General features: G+C 38.6%; 1 protein-coding gene across 4 annotated transcripts in view; it reads right to left on the bottom strand.

The window, feature by feature from the left end:
• LOC117335464 (paladin-like) overlaps positions 1-20436 on the bottom strand; it is a 142393-nt gene that overhangs the window by 66030 nt on the left and 55927 nt on the right. For all 4 annotated transcript variants that reach the window (XM_033895476.1, XM_033895484.1, XM_033895493.1 and 1 more), the window contains exon 2: positions 10675-10826. In XM_033895476.1, coding sequence (XP_033751367.1) covers positions 10675-10826 — 152 coding nt within the window. The remainder of the gene's footprint in view (positions 1-10674; positions 10827-20436) is intronic.

Raw genomic sequence — 20436 nt, 5'->3', positions numbered from 1 at the left:
CTCTTGTCATTTAACACATTGTTGTTGTCTTAGACAATACTCTTGTCATTTAACACATTGTTGTTGTTTTAGACATTACTCTTGTTGTTTAACACATTGTTGTTGGTTTAGACATTGTAACTCTTGTCGTTTAACACATTGTTGTTGTTTTAGACATTACATACTCTTGTCGTTTAACACATTGTTGTTGTTTTAGACAAAACATACTCTTGTCGTTTAACACATTGTTGCTGTTTTAGACAATACTCTTGTCGTTTAACACATTGCTGTTGTTTTAGACATTACTCTTGTCATTTAACACGTTGTTGTTGTTTTAGACATTACTCTTGTCGTTTAACACATTGTTGTTGTTTAAGACACTACTCTTGTCGTTTAACACATTGTTGTTGTTTTAGACATTACTCTTGTCGTTTAACACATTGTTGTTGTTTTAGACATTACTCTTGTCGTTTAACATATTGTTGTTTTAGACATTACTCTTGTCGTTTAACACATTGTTGTTGTTTCAGGCATTACTCTTGTCGTTTAACACATTGTTGTTTTAGACATTACTCTTGTCGTTTAACATATTTTTGTTGTTTTAGACATTACTCTTGTCGTTTAACACATTGTTGTTGTTTTAGATATTACTCTTGTCGTTTAACACATTGTTGTTGTTTTAGACATCACTCTTGTCGTTTAACACATTGTTGTTGTTTTAGACATTACATACTCTTGTCGTTTAACACATTGTTGTTATTTAAGACATCACTCTTGTCATTTAACACATTGTTGTTGTTTTAAACATTACATACTCTGGTCGTTTAACACATGGTTGTTGTTTTAGACATCACTCTTGTCGTTTAACAGATTGTTGTTGTTTTAGACATTACTCTTGTCGTTTAACACATTGTTGTTAATTGTTTTAGGCATTACTCTTGTCGTTTAACACATTGTTGTTGTTTTAGACATTATGTACTCTTGTCGTTTAACACATTGTTGTTGTTTAGACATTACATACTCTTGTCGTTTAACACATTGTTGTTGTCTTAGACATTACATACTCTTGTCGTTTAACACATTGTTGTTGTCTTAGACATTACATACTCTTGTCGTTTAACACATTGTTGTTGTTTTAGACATTATGTACTCTTGTCGTTTAACACATTGTTGTTGTTTTAGACATTACTCTTGTCGTTTAACATATTGTTGTTGTTTTAGACATTACTCTTGTCGTGAACACATTGTTGTTGTTTTAGACATTATATACTCTTGTCGTTTAACACATTGTTGTTGTTTTAGACATTATATACTCTTGTCGTTTAACACATTGTTGTTGTTTAAGACATTACTCTTGTCGTTTAACACATTGTTGTTGTTTTAGACATTACTCTTGTCGTTTAACACATTGTTGTTGTTTTAGACATAACTCTTGTCGTTTAACACATTGTTGTTGTTTTAGACATTATATACTCTTGTCGTTTAACACATTGTTGTTGTTTTAGACATTACTTACTCTTGTCGTTTAACACATTGTTGTTGTTTTAGACATTACTCTTGTCGTTTAACACATTGTTGTTGGGATGTTGTGTTGAGTTATATATGTCAGTGATGTCATAGTGTTTTATTTTAGTCAGTGTGACTAATTGAATAACTGTAAAAGGAACTGGTCATGCAGTGTGGCTGGTACATAGTGTTAAATACGGTCTCTGTCACCCAGCTGATGGAGCATGTTTCTTTGGCTAAGGAGGTATAGCCAATAATTGGCTTATCACGCCGGAGATCTGGGTTCGATTCCTGTTGGGGCACTTGGAAGGAATGTGTTTTTCCCTGTTCTTCCACATTGACGCCCAACTAAAATCCCACGGTGGTGGTATTGAGAGTCTGGACTTGAGATTTGGGTAAATCTCAAGAAAAAACAGGGGGAGTAGTGTAAAAGGATTGGGTTGATGTGGCTTGTACAAAGTGTTAAATATGGTCTCTATCACTCAGCTGAGGGAGCATGCTTCTTTGACTCAGGAGGTAAAGCCGTGGCTTATCATGCCAGAGACCTGGGTTCAATTCCTGTCATGGCACTCGGCAGAAATACATTTTTCCCTTTTCTTTCACAAATGTATAAATTAGGAGGAAACAACATAACACATAATAACATAAACCAAGCAAGGAAATAACAAGTCAAATTAAGGCCCGTCACTCAACTTCGTACATATAATATTTGATCTCCTTCCTAATATAGTTAGCCTGTCTGACTGCCGAGATTACACACTGTCAGCCTGGCTTTAATTGAGGCCCTATGTCCTAGAGTAAATATTGACAAGACGCACATGAATGAATTAAATTTGAACACTATATCATTGGGGGGGAAAAATACAAAAAACTCAAAATTTAACAAGAGGTCCCTGGGGCCTCAATGGTCATTTCAGTCCACTTAAAGGTAATAGCAGTGTTGCATTAATTAAATCACTAATTGATATGCTAATTGGTATAATTTCTGAGTTACAACATGATGTCACTGTAGTGTTCCACCCCAGACATATGGGCAGTCATTTGAGAATATACCACATCATGTTTCCTGCATGGTTTCAGCAAAAAGAAGATGCTTTATAACAAACAGTCTTCCCGTATATCATAGTATAGTTTATTAGGTTGATTACAGTAATGATAGTAATGATTTGAAATCAAACGCAAGATTTAAAAACAATTGGTAATTGTAAAGATAAAGTTTCTAATTATTTCCTCTTCCATTATTTCTGTTCTATATATATAGTTACAAAGAATGAATGAATGAATGAATGAATGAATATTACTCAATAATGAATGAATGAATGAATATCATTCAATGATTGAATGAATGAATGAACTATCTAATGAATGAATGAATGAATATTACTCAATAATGAATGAATGAATGAATGAATGAATGAACTATCTAATGAATGAATGAATGAATGAATATTACTCAATAATGAATGAATGAATGAATGAATGAATGAACTATCTAATGAATGAATGAATGAATGAATATTACTCAATAATGAATGAATGAATGAACGTGAAGAGTGCATGCAAGATGACAAAGAGGCCTCCTGTGAAAGGCTTCTTTTTTGTGAGAGGAGTGAATTCTGAGCTCCTGAACTCTGTTAATTAATTAAATTAAATAAGAAATTTAGTTAAAATTGATCATCAATCATTACATAGTCATAACGACTACTCAGGACCGTTACGATCCTTTTGGCCTGGAGTGTCACAAACTCAACACAAATTCTTTCATTTGGTCTTAAAATTTGTTGATAATTATTGTCTGCATATAAGATAAAATATTTTGAATATTTTACTAAACTAAGAAGTTCTGCAAGTATTTGAAGTCCTTAATGGTGGTGAGAGACCAAAAGTTGATCCAAGGGGTCCACACATTCTGTACCAGGGGTCATACCACATTGATTCATGCTAAATAAGAATGAAATTGCCTCTAGATGAACTTGTAAACTTTATTTAATTTGCAATCAATGCAAAACTAGTTATATCAACTTCTATTTCTAACTATTGATGGCCAGGATGGAAGCCCAAGAGGGGTTGTACGTACAGTGGGAGGAAACCGTTGTACATACAGTGGGAGGAAACCGTTGTACGTACAGTGGGAGGAAACTGTTGTACGTACAGTGGGAGGAAACTGTTGTACGTACAGTGTGAGGAAACCGTTGTATGTACAGTAGGAGGAAACCGTTGTACATACAGTAGGAGGAAACCGTTGTACGTACAGTGGGAGGAAACTGTTGTACGTACAGTGGGAGGAAACTGTTGTACGTACAGTGGGAGGAAACCGTTGTACGTACAGTAGGAGGAAACCGTTGTACGTACAGTGGGAGGAAACCGTTGTATGTACAGTGGGAGGAAACCGTTGTATGTACAGTGGGAGGAAACCGTTGTATGTACAGTGGGAGGAAACCATTGTACATACAGTGGGAGGAAACTGTTGTACGTACAGTGGGAGGAAACCGTTGTACGTACAGTGGGAGGAAACTGTTGTACGTACAGTGGGAGGAAACCGTTGTATGTACAGTGGGAGGAAACCGTTGTACGTACAGTGGGAGGAAACCGTTGTATGTACAGTGGGAGGAAACCGTTGTACATACAGTGGGAGGAAACCGTTGTACGTACAGTGGGAGGAAACCGTTGTATGTACAGTAGGAGGAAACCGTTGTACGTACAGTGGGAGGAAACCGTTGTATGTACAGTGGGAGGAAACCGTTGTACGTACAGTGGGAGGAAACCGTTGTATGTACAGTGGGAGGAAACTGTTGTATGTACAGTGGGAGGAAACTGTTGTACGTACAGTGGGAGGAAACCGTTGTATGTACAGTGGGAGGAAACCGTTGTATGTACAGTGGGAGGAAACTGTTGTACGTACAGTGTGAGGAAACCATCGTACGTACAGTGGGAGGAAACTGTTGTAAGTACAGTGGGAGGAAACTGTTGTACGTACAGTGGGAGGAAACTGTTGTATGTACAGTGGGAGGAAACTGTTGTATGTACAGTGGGAGGAAACTATTGTAAGTACAGTGGGAGGAAACTGTTGTAAGTACAGTGGGAGGAAACTGTTGTACGTACAGTGGGAGGAAACCGTCGTACGTACAGTGGGAGGAAACCGTTGTATGTACAGTGGGAGGAAACTATTGTATGTACAGTGGGAGGAAACTGTTGTATGTACAGTGGGAGGAAACCGTTGTACGTACAGTGGGAGGAAACCGTTGTATGTACAGTGGGAGGAAACCGTTGTATGTACAGTGGGAGGAAACCGTTGTATGTACAGTGGGAGGAAACCATTGTACATACAGTGGGAGGAAACTGTTGTACGTACAGTGGGAGGAAACCGTTGTACGTACAGTGGGAGGAAACTGTTGTACGTACAGTGGGAGGAAACCGTTGTATGTACAGTGGGAGGAAACCGTTGTACGTACAGTGGGAGGAAACCGTTGTATGTACAGTGGGAGGAAACCATTGTACATACAGTGGGAGGAAACCGTTGTACGTACAGTGGGAGGAAACCGTTGTATGTACAGTAGGAGGAAACCGTTGTACGTACAGTGGGAGGAAACCGTTGTATGTACAGTGGGAGGAAACCGTTGTACGTACAGTGGGAGGAAACCGTTGTATGTACAGTGGGAGGAAACTGTTGTATGTACAGTGGGAGGAAACTGTTGTACGTACAGTGGGAGGAAACCGTTGTATGTACAGTGGGAGGAAACCGTTGTATGTACAGTGGGAGGAAACTGTTGTACGTACAGTGTGAGGAAACCATCGTACGTACAGTGGGAGGAAACTGTTGTAAGTACAGTGGGAGGAAACTGTTGTACGTACAGTGGGAGGAAACTGTTGTATGTACAGTGGGAGGAAACTGTTGTATGTACAGTGGGAGGAAACTGTTGTAAGTACAGTGGGAGGAAACTGTTGTAAGTACAGTGGGAGGAAACTGTTGTACGTACAGTGGGAGGAAACCGTTGTATGTACAGTGGGAGGAAACCGTTGTATGTACAGTGGGAGGAAACCGTTGTATGTACAGTGGGAGGAAACTGTTGTATGTACAGTGGGAGGAAACCGTTGTATGTACAGTGGGAGGAAACTGTTGTATGTACAGTGGGAGGAAACTGTTGTATGTACAGTGGGAGGAAACTGTTGTACGTACAGTGGGAGGAAACTGTTGTACGTACAGTGGGAGGAAACTGTTGTAGACAGTGTGAGGAAACCAATCGTACGTACAGTGGGAGGAAACTGTTGTAAGTCGTGGGAGGAAACGTTGTAAGTACAGTGGGAGGAAATGTTGTACGTACAGTGGGAGGAAAAACCGTTGTATTTTAACAGTGGGAGGAGAAATGTTGTAAGTACGTGGGGGGAAAACCTGTGTACGTAAGGGGGAGGAAACTGTTTGTATGTACAGTGGGAGGAAACCGTGGTAGTACAGTGGGGAGGGAAAAACTGTTGTATGTACAGTGGGAGGAAACTGTTGTATGTACAGTGGGAGGAAACCGTTGTACATACAGTGGGAGGAAACTGTTGTACGTACAGTGGGAGGAAACTGTTGTACGTACAGTGGGAGGAAACCGTTGTACGTACAGTAGGAGGAAACCGTTGTATGTACAGTGGGAGGAAACTGTTGTATGTACAGTGGGAGAAAACTGTTGTATGTACAGTGGGAGAAAACCGTTGTATGTACAGTGGGAGGTAACTGTTGTATGTACAGTGGGAGGAAACCGTTGTACGTACAGTGGGAGGAAACCGTTGTATGTACAGTCAGAGGAAACCGTTGTACGTACAGTGTGAAGAAACCGTTGTATGTACAGTGGGAGGAAACCGTTGTATGTACAGTGGGAGGAAACTGTTGTATGTACAGTGTGAGGAAACCGTTGTATGTACAGTTGGAGGAAACCGTTGTACGTACAGTGGTAGGAAACCGTTGTATGTACAGTCAGAGGAAACCGTTGTACGTACAGTGTGAGGAAACCGTTGTATGTACAGTGGGAGGAAACCGTTGTATGTACAGTGGGAGGAAACCGTTGTACGTCCAGTGGGAGGAAACCGTTGTACCCAGAGAAAATCCACATGGTCGGGCAGGTGACCATATACCTTTCCACATCTGATAGGGGAATCAAATTAACCTCTTGAATGCTGTGCAACCATTAAGGCAGGGTGAATCTTCCAAGCCATATTACAATATCAAAATATTTATACAGTCAAACATGGGTATATTTAAATCTTCAAGGAATGGAAAAATACTTCAAATGAACCGGTGTCATAATATGTATCCCCCTACCAAAATTTCAATTTAACCAGGGGTCCATGCAACCTCTGACCAACATATTTCAGGCCCGTGTTATGTCAAACAACACAATATTGAATAGTTAATTGACATTTTATTTAGTATTTACAATTGGTTAAGATGATCATATTATCACAATTTCTTAGAAATAAAGTTAAATTAGATGTAAGAAGCATAACATTAGATATAAGCATTAATTTCGCAGACACACATGAAAACAGTTTCAGGTCATCTGGATACTTTCCAAGAAACTTAGAACCATCTGAATAGTCCTTCCTGTGCATCGGTGATAGTTACCTTTTCACAAATTGTTTCAGTCAATATCACTGTCCTGTTAAACCTTGTTATCATCATCTGTCAAATCCTTGAGAATGTCCTCGTCATTTGCGATTGTGTCTCGTGTAGTCAATTTTGATGCATGTGGCGTGTCCATCAAAACTCGTATTGATGCACGTGGCGTGTCCATCAAAACTCGTATTGATGCACGTGGCGTGTCCATCAAAACTCGTATTGATACACGTGGCGTGTCCATCAAAACTCGTATTGATACACGTGGCGTGTCCATCAAAACTCGTAGTAAACAAAACTCTCTAGGCATACTCATAAACTAATCTAGATTTTCTGCTCATAATAAACACATTTAATTATTACATCTCACAATCTATCTGTATTGATTCAATCAGAATTCCATTTATACCTCTCTATTGATCAGACGCACGTACCATGACGGCCGGTCATCGAGGCTAATTCCTGGCGATATTTAAATTAAGCGATACATAAACAATGGTTTAGCCTTCCTGAGGGGGCAATATCTTCCTTTCAAATAAAGTGATATTTCAAATTGACCAATTTCAAACTAACAGATGAAGCAATGCAAAGACAAAGAAGGCATTTGGATGGGAATTTTATTTCATTTTCATAACAATAATTCAATATACAATGTATCTGATTTCAAATTAAGTGGATTCATCTGTATATTCAGATCTTAAGCCTAAACCCTGAGGATTCTTTTGCCCTATTGAAATCTAGCTAAACAATCTTGGATAGAAGTCACTAAATATCAAAATATATATTCTAGTTGTCTAATAGTCTTCCCCGTGGAGGCATATTGCTGAATTTTGATTAGATTTGACAGCTGACGTATATCAGGAGTTTCCATATCCATCTAACTTAACTACGATGTGCCAAGCTGTATTTCACAGTTGACATTTTAAGTCATGCAATACATCAGATAAAGAATGACATACACTTAACTAGTAATCAAAATATTCTTCAACAATTTGAATTTTTTGAAATTTTCAGAATTTTTTTTAGACAAAATCACGAAATTTGATAGCCATCAAACCCAGCCACCAATTACCATGGCAATAGACATGTTTGAAGATATGTATAAATAGTCACCTTCTGTGACCTTAAATGAAGGTCACAGTCATTTGTTCAAGGTTAGAAAGTCTCATATAAAGCTACTCAAATAAACAGAGAATGTTATATATATCAACCCTGTGACCATGAACAAAGACCTGAATGTAATGATTTTTCAAACAACTTTGAGCCCTCAATTCAAGTTAACTGGAATAAAATATCTATCCCCAAGCATGAACCATTTGTCTTTATTTTGTTCTTGAAAATTGGCAAACACATCTGATCTATCATCTTGATAAAAAAAAAAGGTCGAGTAACTACCTACATGTATTTGGAAATTGGACTCCAGCCATCATTGGGCCAAATATCATGACCCTAAACCTTCCAGACCTTGAACAGATTTGATTCCTGAAACTTTGCATGAAGGGCATGATTCATTTTTTTAACAATTTCCAGCATCCCTGAGTGAGCAACCTACTGGCAGAATATCACGACCTTTGGTTTAAAGAGTTTTCAGATGCTTAAAATGTCAACTGTTCATAGATGACGGAATGCTCTTTTGGGCCAGAAAAAGTATCAAGATCCTTATTTAAATTGAGGATTCACCAAGACATTATATGACATAGAGTCAGATTAACAGTTGTTTGAAACATCATAGTTAACATTCAGTCCCTACTTATCTAAACAAGAGTACTGCACAGGCAGAACAACATATTGCCCATCAAATGCCATATTTTAATTGTTACATATGCTATCTTGTATTGAAGTAAGATTTCCATCACCTTAAGAGCGGCTGCATGCCATAAATCTAAATTTTCACTGCAAAGTCGATATTTCTGTGAAGTCAATATCTAATTTTCCAACAGTTTGAGGCAAACAAGTACTCAAGTCTTCGTCATGAGAAATTGACAGCAATGATTACTTTTGGAGATATAGTTGAATCAGAATTTTGTTCGGGGAAACAGAAATTTATATGATGACAGCAATACATTCTAAGTTTCAAAGAATCTGTCAAAAAATGTACACATCATAACTCAACAGTAAACTCAGTCAAATCAATGCTCCTAGTGTGTGCTATAGACATTGTGAGCAAAACGGCACGGTTATTTTGTGCGATATTTGTGACACAGAAGAGCTGATTTTGTCCTCCTGAAGCATGTATTTTTCGCATGTTTTGCTGAAATTTACAAACAGCTTAACAAATTACATACCAACAGAAAGGCTCCTGGTTAGATATGATATGTACTAAAAATTGATTATTACTTAAATTGCACTATAGCAGGGATTAATAGGCTTTTAAAATATCACCAACATTACTAGTGGGATTTGTTATCTATAGATGTCCCTTCACCGTTTCTGTGGAATGGACAGTATAGTACCAATGGTATGGCTGAAAATTAGCCCAGTTTAACACTGGACTGATCACCTTTATTAAATTTACTTTTCAGTAATTATGCTAAGATAATTGTCAAAGAAATGACCACTGTTAGGGACGGGGAACCACCAAATGACAGTGAAATAGGAGCTGTCTCGGATTAACTTGCCAACAGGAGCTGTGTGACACTAAGGTGAACAGGAAGCAATTAAATGCCTGACTGGTTGTCCTATCCTGGTGCCATCGTGTAGCAGCGTCTGCCAGGAGCAGTATATTTAATGGAGGGTTGGGAGGCCAATATCCTATTTCATGATATACTTGGATTCTGAGAAATCTGAAGTAGAATTCTGACAATCCTCTACACAGGCTGTACATCGAGAGAGGGAAATCTAAAAAGCAATGAGCTACGAAAATTTGTTGCTGTGTGACCTATTGATGTATTTACGGTCCTCACTATCAGTGTGTATAAAGTAAGATGATCCCCGGAGAGAAATCATATCTCATGCTAACATTGCCTTTTATATACTAACTCAACTTTCTACCGTGTTTATCCACAAATAAACTCCCTTCATTTTTGCAGAATCGCCAATTTTAAAATATCAAGCTAAAAATGTTCACAAATGAAGCCCTCCCCAAATTTTTATGCTAAACTTCTATACTTGTAAGGTGAAGGGCTTTTTTTAGGATAAATACAGCCATGTTTGCATGCTAAATACTCAATAATTAATGCATGGCATTTAAACTGTTTAAATCTAAAGCTATTAATGTTCACAAGCTAATAACTTTCACACTGTTCACTAGGGCAATTAATCCATGAAATTTACAAGCTTCGAACTTGAATTTCAAAGTTGGAAACCATAAATCTTAGGTGGGAACATGGAATTTATTTTCACATTTTCTTAAGATTTTCACATTTGATTAAAGATTTAGATATTTACAACTAGTAAAAAATCAATGGAATTTTTTTGAAGAACTCATCTATTCAACAAAGAGATTAAAAGTTTACAGTAGAAGACTGACAAAGTCAGTAGGTATGAGCAGTTAAAATCTACCAACTCAATCAACACCACAGCATTTCTACATGGCAAAATAAACACCCATTTATTTTGAGCAATGTTGAAAAACGTAGTTGACTATAACTTACTTTGATGAGTGGATGTTCAGGCATGTTGTCAGCAATGGAGCCCAACACAATGGGATCCTTGAAGTCTGTGACATGTTGAAACTCTTCTCTACAATCACGAATGATGATTGGTGCAACCTCGTTTGTCCGTACAAAGTTTCGGCCTTGGTGTGCTAAAAAAAAAGACAATAAAATTAAGTTATTTGGAGAAAGCCTCTGTGAATGACAGCATAATCTGTATTCTGCTGATTTAAAAAATGGCAAAAGATTCCTCTCATGCAAGATATATTCTGAAGGCTAATTCATTAGAGCAGACAATGGAAGTTCCCTGCTTGAGAGGACATAAATCAAGACTTTACCTTAGGGGACAAACAGGAAGGAAACTCCCTAAGGGGACAAACAGGAAGGATGCTCCCTTTGGGGCCAAACAGGAAGGATGCTCCCTTTGGGGCCAAACCGGAAGGACTCATCCTTAGGGAAAAATCAGAAAGGATACTCCCTTAGGGCACAAACAGTAAGATGCTCCCTTTGGGGAAAATCAGGAAGGATACTCCCTTAGGGGAAAATCAGGAAGGATACCCCCTTAGGGCACAAACAGGAAGGATACCCCCTTAGGGCACAAACAGGAAGGATACTCCCTTAGGGCACAAACAGGAAGGATAACCCCTTAGGGCACAAACGGGAAGGATACTCCCTTAGGGCACAAACAGGAAGGATACTCCCTTAGGGCACAAACAGTAAGGATACTCTCTTAGAGGACAAACAGGAAGGATACCCCCTTATGGACAAACATGAAGGATACTCCCTTAGGGGCCAAACAGGAAGGATGCTCCCTTTGGGGCCAAACAGGAAGGACACATCCTTAGGGAAAAATCAGAAAGGATACTCCCTTAGGGCACAAACAGTAAGATGCTCCCTTTGGGGAAAATCAGGAAGGATACTCCCTTAGGGGAAAATCAGGAAGGATACCCCCTTAGGGCACAAACAGGAAGGATACCCCCTTAGGGCACAAACAGGAAGGATACCCCCTTAGGGCACAAACAGGAAGGAAACTCCCTTAGGGCACAAACAGGAAGGATACCCCCTTAGGGCACAAACAGGAAGGATACTCCCTTAGGGCACAAACAGGAAGGATATCCCCTTAGGGCACAAACAGGAAGGATACTCCCTTAGGGCACAGACAGGAAGGATACTCCCTTAGGGCACAGACAGGAAGGAAACTCCCTTAGGGCACAGACAGGAAGGAAACTCCCTTAGGGGACAAACAGGAAGGATACTCCCTTAGAGGACAAACAGGAAGGAAACTCCCTTAGGGCACAAACATGAAGGATGCTCCCTTAGAGGACAAACAGGAAGGATACTCCCTTAGAGGACAAACGGGAAGGATACTCCCTTAGGGCACAAACAGGAAGGATACTCCCTTAGGGCACAAACAGGAAGGATACTCCCTTAGGGCACAAACAGGAAGGATACTCCCTTAGGGCACAAACAGGAAGGATACCCCCTTAGGGCACAAACAGGAAGGATACTCCCTTAGGGCACAAACAGGAAGGATACTCCCTTAGGGCACAAACAGGAAGGATACCCCCTTAGAGGACAAACAGGAAGGATACTCCCTTAGAGGACAAACAGGAAGGATACTCCCTTAGGGCACAAACAGGAAGGATACTCCCTTAGGGCACAAACAGGAAGGATACTCCCTTAGGGCACACACAGGAAGGATACTCCCTTAGGGCACACACAGGAAGGATACCCCCTTAGGGCACAAACAGGAAGGATACTCCCTTAGGGCACAAACAGGAAGGATACTCCCTTAGGGCACAAACAGGAAGGATGCTCCCTTAGAGGACAAACAGGAAGGATACTCCCTTAGAGGACAAACGGGAAGGATACTCCCTTAGGGCACAAACAGGAAGGATACTCCCTTAGGGCACAAACAGGAAGGATACTCCCTTAGGGCACAAACAGGAAGGATACTCCCTTAGGGCACAAACAGGAAGGATACCCCCTTAGGGCACAAACAGGAAGGATACTCCCTTAGGGCACAAACAGGAAGGATACCCCCTTAGAGGACAAACAGGAAGGATACTCCCTTAGAGGACAAACAGGAAGGATACTCCCTTAGGGCACAAACAGGAAGGATACTCCCTTAGGGCACAAACAGGAAGGATACTCCCTTAGGGCACACACAGGAAGGATACTCCCTTAGGGCACACACAGGAAGGATACTCCCTTAGGGGACAGACAGGAAGGAAACTCCCTCAGGGGACAAACAGGAAGGATACTCCCTTAGGGCACAAACAGTAAGGATACTCCCTTAGGGCACAAACAGGAAGGATACTCCCTTAGGGCACAAACAGGAAGGATACTCCCTAAGGGGACAAACAGGAAGGATACTCCCTAAGGGGACAAACAGTAAGGATACTCCCTTAGGGCACAAACAGTAAGGATACTCCCTAAGGGGACAAACAGGAAGGATACTACCTTAGGGCACAAACAGGAAGGATACTCTCTTAGAGGACAAACAGTAAGGATACTCCCTAAGGGGACAAACAGTAAGGATACTCCCTTAGGGGACAAACAGGAAGTATTCTACATTACAGAACTCACAAGAAGGATTTCATAGATATGTATTCTTCCTGTATGTCCTTTAATTTGTATCCTTCCTGTTGGTTCTTTCAAGGTCAAACCCTGGAAGGATACTCCCCTAAAGGACAAATAAGTCAGAGGAAAACTCTACCAACTGATGTAAGATTACCTCCCTTGCTTTGTTGCTGGCATATCAATATTCTCCAATGAACATTACTTCATGTAGTTTGAATAATTTTAAAGAAGTAAAACATTTCTCTGATAATCATGTGTTGTAAGATCCTGACATGAACATTTCATTACAAACTTTTGGTGTTACCTGATAATTATTTGACTGCATTGATGATCATGATTGAAATCCTACATACGGTCATAAAAATGTTAAAACACCTTGTTTCTGAGGCCCAGCTGTCTGTACTTATTATTTTCTGCACTGCCAATTTTTCAAACCAGAATAAAACATAGCATAAAAAAAATCCTGGTAAAAATCTTATTCAGGCTTCCGCATTTTAATCTTTTCTGAATCTGGTTCACTCACTATTTAATTACATTTGCCCAGGTCATGAGAGTGTTTGTAACCACACTGGAGCCTGAATTGAGTACATTGCAGATATGGATCTGAACTAAAAAAAGGCAATGGAAAAATATTGGAAAATGTTGAACATGGCTGTGTCTCATATAGGTTTGCAGCACTGTATAATGAATTAAAAGCTGGGGTGATCACCTATTGGGCATTTCTGCTGTAATTTAAAAAAAAAAAAAAGGAATATTTCAAATCTCAGAAGAACTGAAACTCTTTGTCAGGTTTTGATAACATTGTTCAAATATGGCCATTATTAAAGCAGCGAATACACATGTATCATCAGTTTTGGACGATGTATACAATTCAAAATGAAGTCGTTTTTGAAACCCCTAGGCCTATAGCGATGGTAACGAGTGCATGTATAGTGCCAGTGATTTTGGTGCAAGTCAACATAAAATTTACATGAAGTATTGATCAGTCAATGTTGGTAAAAGGATCATTGAAAAATAATTTTAAAAAACACCAAAAGATGCCATCAACTTCATTGAATGTTTCTTAAAATACAGTCAAACTTTTGTTGGCCACGTGCCGAAACTTATCCTGTACACACCTGACTGTATGCACGCTGAATGAGGCACTAACGGGGAACTGTCAATACTAATTACCTGTACGTGATGTGAAATTGGTTTTTATTCCTGATAGAGCATTTGATTGCTTTTGATTTGCTTGAAACATGATCAAAACTATACCAATATATGTAAACCAATTTTCAAAATGTTAGTTTCCACATCGAGTGCACCAGCATGTAATTGACATGGATTTGGAGGACCAAGTTGATGATGTTTTAATTCATGAATTGATATGCGAAACAGGTCCAGGTAGACAGTTAATCGAAGGAAATGACAGATAGGCATTTAGACCTAACCTGCTCAGGTCAATAACTATAATACAATAAAATTGGTCCCGATGTGGAAATTATGAAAAACATTCATCAAAATCCTGTCATATTTACTCAAATTATGCTTACAAGGTCCAATTGAATTACAAAGGGCAGTAATACTGTAAGTTACCATTAAATCGGCCCAATTGTTAAACTCATCCGAGATATTCATATAATGCTGCACAATGTCAAACGGTAATAAAATAACAACGCCAATAACTCAAACTGATCCCATTGGCAAACTGGTCCAAAATCTTATTGATATAAGGCTGCATACCAAGTTTCATGAAAATCAGTTCATACTTAAGTTATCATGTTCTCAAGAAAAAATTAAGGCACGTACTACAAACAATGCACAATGACGGACAAAAAGGCAATTTTAAAAGCTGTGACACCATTATACCTTCCAATCAGGCGCACTAAATATAAAAGTTTACAAACAAAAGTTTATGCTGGACATGTAGCCAGCTGATGCCATACCTTAATTAACACTTCCATCAAAATTGATGGGTGCATAAAATTGGCCTGAGAAGCGAGATATTAATAGCAGTGTTTAAATACTCGGAAGCCAATCAATGTCTAGCTTGTTAATTGTCTGAAGGTCAACCAGGCCAAGAAATCCGTAATATAACACATCTCACTATAATTGTTATTAAAGTGTTCAACCAACTAAAAAAAACCAACTCACCAAGTTGATGACAAATTTGAGAGTCTCTGTAGAAATTGTAATAATCATTTACATTGGGGTTACTTAGGCACACCTTCTGACTAATCACCAGAGTAACAAAATTACCAAGGTGCCCCCTCAATATCCAAAATCTATTGTGTATCTGTGGAGTAGTTTTCCACACAGATAATCACCATCTATACACGTCCCTCTGCTGCCAAGGGAGATAAGGCCAGGTGGTCATACGAAAACTTATCATGTATTGAGTTTCAATTACATGAGAAATGCCCAATAAACTATCATCGACTAGACTAGGAAATCAAATTATGAGATGATTGAAACTTTTATATGACCTTGACATTCCTGGGTCATTACAAAGCTTGAAACTCCTGCCTACAGGGTCTAGTTTATTCTGACATATCATGGTATAACGTCCCTGGTGTCTAGGACAGATGTTGTCGAACTGCAAGCCAGGAGACGATGGGGGTAAGGTAATAAGATAAAGTGGAGACAGCTAGGTCCAATATCAGGGTATGGACAATGCAGAAAATGTGGTACATCATCCAACCAACCTCTAAATGGTCACTTTACAGAATTACCAGTTTCTAAGAACTTGTCTATCATTGTGAATGACAGCCATCCCCAAAACTATGATTATCTTATACTGCACTGCGACAAAAGCAAGAGCCAAGAGGGCCTGTATCGCTCACCTGGTTGGATTTGACCAAATGTCAAAATAATGTTCATGTTCAATTTGTTAATAGCTTTACTAGTTGATGTCAAACATGTTTATTGTATGGTTATGGGGTGCTGCCTCAAAGATATAACCAAGAAATGAAGTCTAGACTCCCTAGGGGTGTGAAAAGACGCCAGGGATTGCTTTTACAACATGATTGTATTTAAAGAAGTTAAGTCACTTTTGGTGGGGAAAAACCCCTGGGCCTATTTTTTACATCAGGATTACATTTATCTCTTGATCCCCAGCAATATGCTATATGTGGTTAGGGGTCAAGATCTCAATGGTTCCAAAAATATAACCAAGAAACTAAGTTCCTAGGGGTGGAGAAATACGTACTCCAGGGCCTATTTTTGTAACATAATTGTGTTTATCTCTTGAAGCCCAGCAATGCTATATATGGTTATTGGGTGTGGACCTCAACAGTTTCAAAAATGTAACCAAGAAACTAAGTCCCTAGGGGTGAGGAAAGACCCCAGGGCCTATACTTATAACAGGATTGTGTTTATATTTTGATGCCCAGCAATGCTATATATGGTTATGGGGTCAGGATCTCATGGTAGTTTATAGCAATGTAACCAAATTGCTCCTCTTTGGCCTCACCCCTCAGTTCCCTCGGGGTCAGCCCTGCAATTTGTAGCTTTTTAAATACCCACCACCAAGGGATTCTACCAGTCAAATATGAGCAATATATCTATTGCGTAGTTCCAGTGAAGAGGATGTTCAGAGTAAATATATCCGAATTGCTCCCTTTCTGCCCCAACCTTCAGGCCACTGGGAGGTCAGCCCAAACATTTGTGTAAATTTAAATCCTATGCAGTTACCTAGGGATGCTACCAAGGAAATGTAACTTTCATATATTTGTTAGTTCCAGAGAAGTCATTAATATCAATATTGTCAAATGGACCCTTTTTGGCCCCACCACTCAGGCCCCTACGGGGTCAGCCCCACAATTTATACAATTTTTAATTCCTACCTCATAGGGGTGCTACCTGACAAATTTGAGCGATTAGTTTCAGAGAAGAAGTCGTTTAAATCAATTTAGCCAAATTGATCCCTTTTGGCCCCACCCCTCAGCCCCTGGGTGGTCAGCCCCACAATCTGTACAATTTTGAATCCAAACCCCATAAAGATATTATCAGAAAAATATGAGCAATATCCATTGCTTAGTTTCAGAGCAGAAGTCATTTATATCAATAATTGACCCCTTCTGGCCCCACCTCTTAGGCCCCTAGGAGTCAACCCCACCATTTGCACAATTTTGAAAGTCAACCATCTAGAGATGCTGCCTATCAAATTTTGTTTAATTCCAATCAGCGGTTATGAAGAAAACGTCCGACACCAGACGCTGTACACCAGACACCTTGGTTTGGCACTTGGTCCTTCCGACCAGGGGAGCTAAAAACCAACAGTACAGTCAAACCTGCTCTAATGGCCAACTTGAATAAGCGGCCACAGTGACCGTTAAGCGGCCAGTCTGTGGTCCGCTCGATGGAAAACACTATATAATGAACCTTAAATAAGCGGTCACCTGTCTAACGCAGCCAACGGCCACAAAAATCTGCCTCGAGTCATTGTATCATCCTGTATTAAGCAGCCATTTTGTCTGGAAGTAGATATCCGCGATGATCAGGTATTTTTTATCAAATTCATCAAAACTTTGTTGGTTTTCATTTCAAAATACACTGTACATGGTATATTGTTATCAATATCAATAAGTGCATTATAATTTGATAAATTCAATAAACTGTTGAAAAAAGAATTGGGCAACAGGCCGTTTCTGGCCAACCTGGTTTAAGCAGCCACCTGTCTTAAGCAGCCAATATCTGTTGGTCCCTTGTATGGTCGCTTCATACAGGTTTGACAGTACAATTTGTATTCTGAAAATTCTCAGTGGTCTTCGATTAATGTTCAACACTACAGCACTAATTTCATAAGCCAATGCTAAAAAATTCTACAGACAGTCATTAGTCTACCTCCGACCATGCATGTTTGATACCACAAACAAGCGTGTCTGTTATGGCTTTCTGACTTGCCTGAACCATGGCAATGATGGAGAGCATAATAGGTATAGCCCACACCATGGCATTCATGAACAGCATTATATAGGACCCGGGAGGCCTCACAAATAACATCTATACTACTCCTGCAGTACACACTCTAAGTAAATGAGATGGCAAATATATATACAAGATTATCTCCATTCTGATATTGTGTACTAATTTGATTAAACATGCAAGACAAATTAATTTGAAATCAATACATCTCACAGAAATCATTTCTTGAAGATTTTCAAACAAGACTAATGCATATCATTTCTATAGAACCTAAAGCTATACTCATTTCAATGTATTACTAGCTGATCTGATACAATAGGGTATTTGTTGCAATTTTTGACAATAAATGTTGAAATGGTTTATTTCACATCCAACAGACAGCTAATCCCTGATGTGGAAAGTTATAACCAGAGATTGTTTTTGTCTCCCTTGTTCCCTTACTATTCTTTGAAATTTTCTGATTCAATTGACCTTTGACCTTGAGGTCATGGTCGCAATAGATCACTGCTTTTTGTCATAGGGGTAATAATAGATACAGCAACTTTCATTAAGATGTCTTAAACTGTAAAAATAGGTATCATTGCATAAGAAATTATTAGAAAAAATTTCCCTTTGACATTGAGAATAAGGTCAAAGTCCCCTTACGGCAGTTCATTGCACATTGGCTTCATATAGGTAAGTACAACGTAACATGTCTAAATCGTATGTCACCGGTCCCAGCATATTTCTGACAAATGGTTTTTGTCTTAAATTTAAAAAAAAAATAATAATAATTAACATTTCAGCTATTCGATAACTACAACAGAGAGAAAGTCGGCCGTTTCACGATCTGGATGTTTTATTTACAAGCTAAGTGCATAATAAAAAAAATATTAAAATTTTGTCTATAAAATGTTTGTCATTCTCTTCTGCGTGTTAGAAGCAGATGTCCAAAAGGCATGTGTGAGCTTTATTTTCAAAGAATACACTTGAAAAGTATTCACAATATATGACAGTAACTCTTTCGGAATGGTGAATAGTATAGTAAACCACATCGAGATGCCAATTAAAACTACAGGTAAATCACATCCATGCATTATGGGCACTCAAATGTCTTTGAAGTGTTTGTTGAGATTGTTGCTGGTACTGAGAAAACATGATGACCAGGTTGATTTTAGAAGTATACTTATACCATGGTAAACAACACAGGTTTTCAGAATAGACAGGTTCTGGATTATACAGGTTTTAACTACTATGATTTAAGAGGGAAAATGCCAGGGCCAAACAATAAAGCCAGAATAGACAATCTGACATGTAATACTGTACACTGCAAGTTTAAGATATTTTGAGTGGTTAAGAAGTTATGAGGGGGAGATAACTGTATGCATCAACTTTCATTACAACATCTTAAATGGTTTAAAAGTTATCTATTGGAAAAATTGCACTTAATTCACCTATGACCTTGACTAGAAGTTATGACACAGACAAGAAATTATTAGCAGAACCAGATTGCTGAAGAACTATAAGTACTTGTATAATATACCCCTTCATTCAAAGGGGAGACATTAATTACAGTCAGTCTGGAGTAAATACTCAATATAAATCAAGTATACCACATCTTTATATTTATAGAAAATCATAATTACCACTTACAATCTCCTGAAAAATTTTCAAGATTGATAAATCAGTATCACATGAGATATTTAAATATGGTTGTTATTTCATTCACCATTTTGTCTGCGTCCTAGCTAACAGTTGGAAAATGTATATATTTTTGATCCATGTTTAAAATCCTAAACAATTCTGTCACAACTTTTGATAGCACTGTCATCATGATCCAGGTAATGTTTACTACAAATCAACATTTTAAGTTTTTAGAGCCATCTGCAAACGCATCAATACATGACCACCACAGGTCTAACAATGGAATCATGACAAAAGGTATCAGCTTTGCTGCACTCATTATAGAATCACTGTCATTTTTCATCCAGACAAGATCACAATTATAAAGAACAATGCATAGGAATTCAAAACTCTTAATTGAGACAGTAAAAACAAGATTTCTGACCCATAATATATCATGATTAGATTGTCACAAGGTTTATTTTTGTTTGATTAGTCAAGTGAGATTTCCAGAGATTTTAATGATATAGATTTATTGAAGTGTCGTGATACTGTGGTGTGAGTATGAACGAAATCTGTTGAGGGATTCATGAGATATCTTGTAAACAAGCTTTTTATTTCAAAAGGCTCAATTGACTGACATTTGACCCATTAACCTTGATCCAATGA

The sequence above is a fragment of the Pecten maximus genome, chromosome 1 (assembly GCF_902652985.1).
Source record: "Pecten maximus chromosome 1, xPecMax1.1, whole genome shotgun sequence".
Classification (NCBI taxonomy): domain Eukaryota; kingdom Metazoa; phylum Mollusca; class Bivalvia; order Pectinida; family Pectinidae; genus Pecten; species Pecten maximus.
Note: the sequence above shows the minus strand (reverse complement) of the source record. Positions and strands in the feature narration are given on the sequence as shown.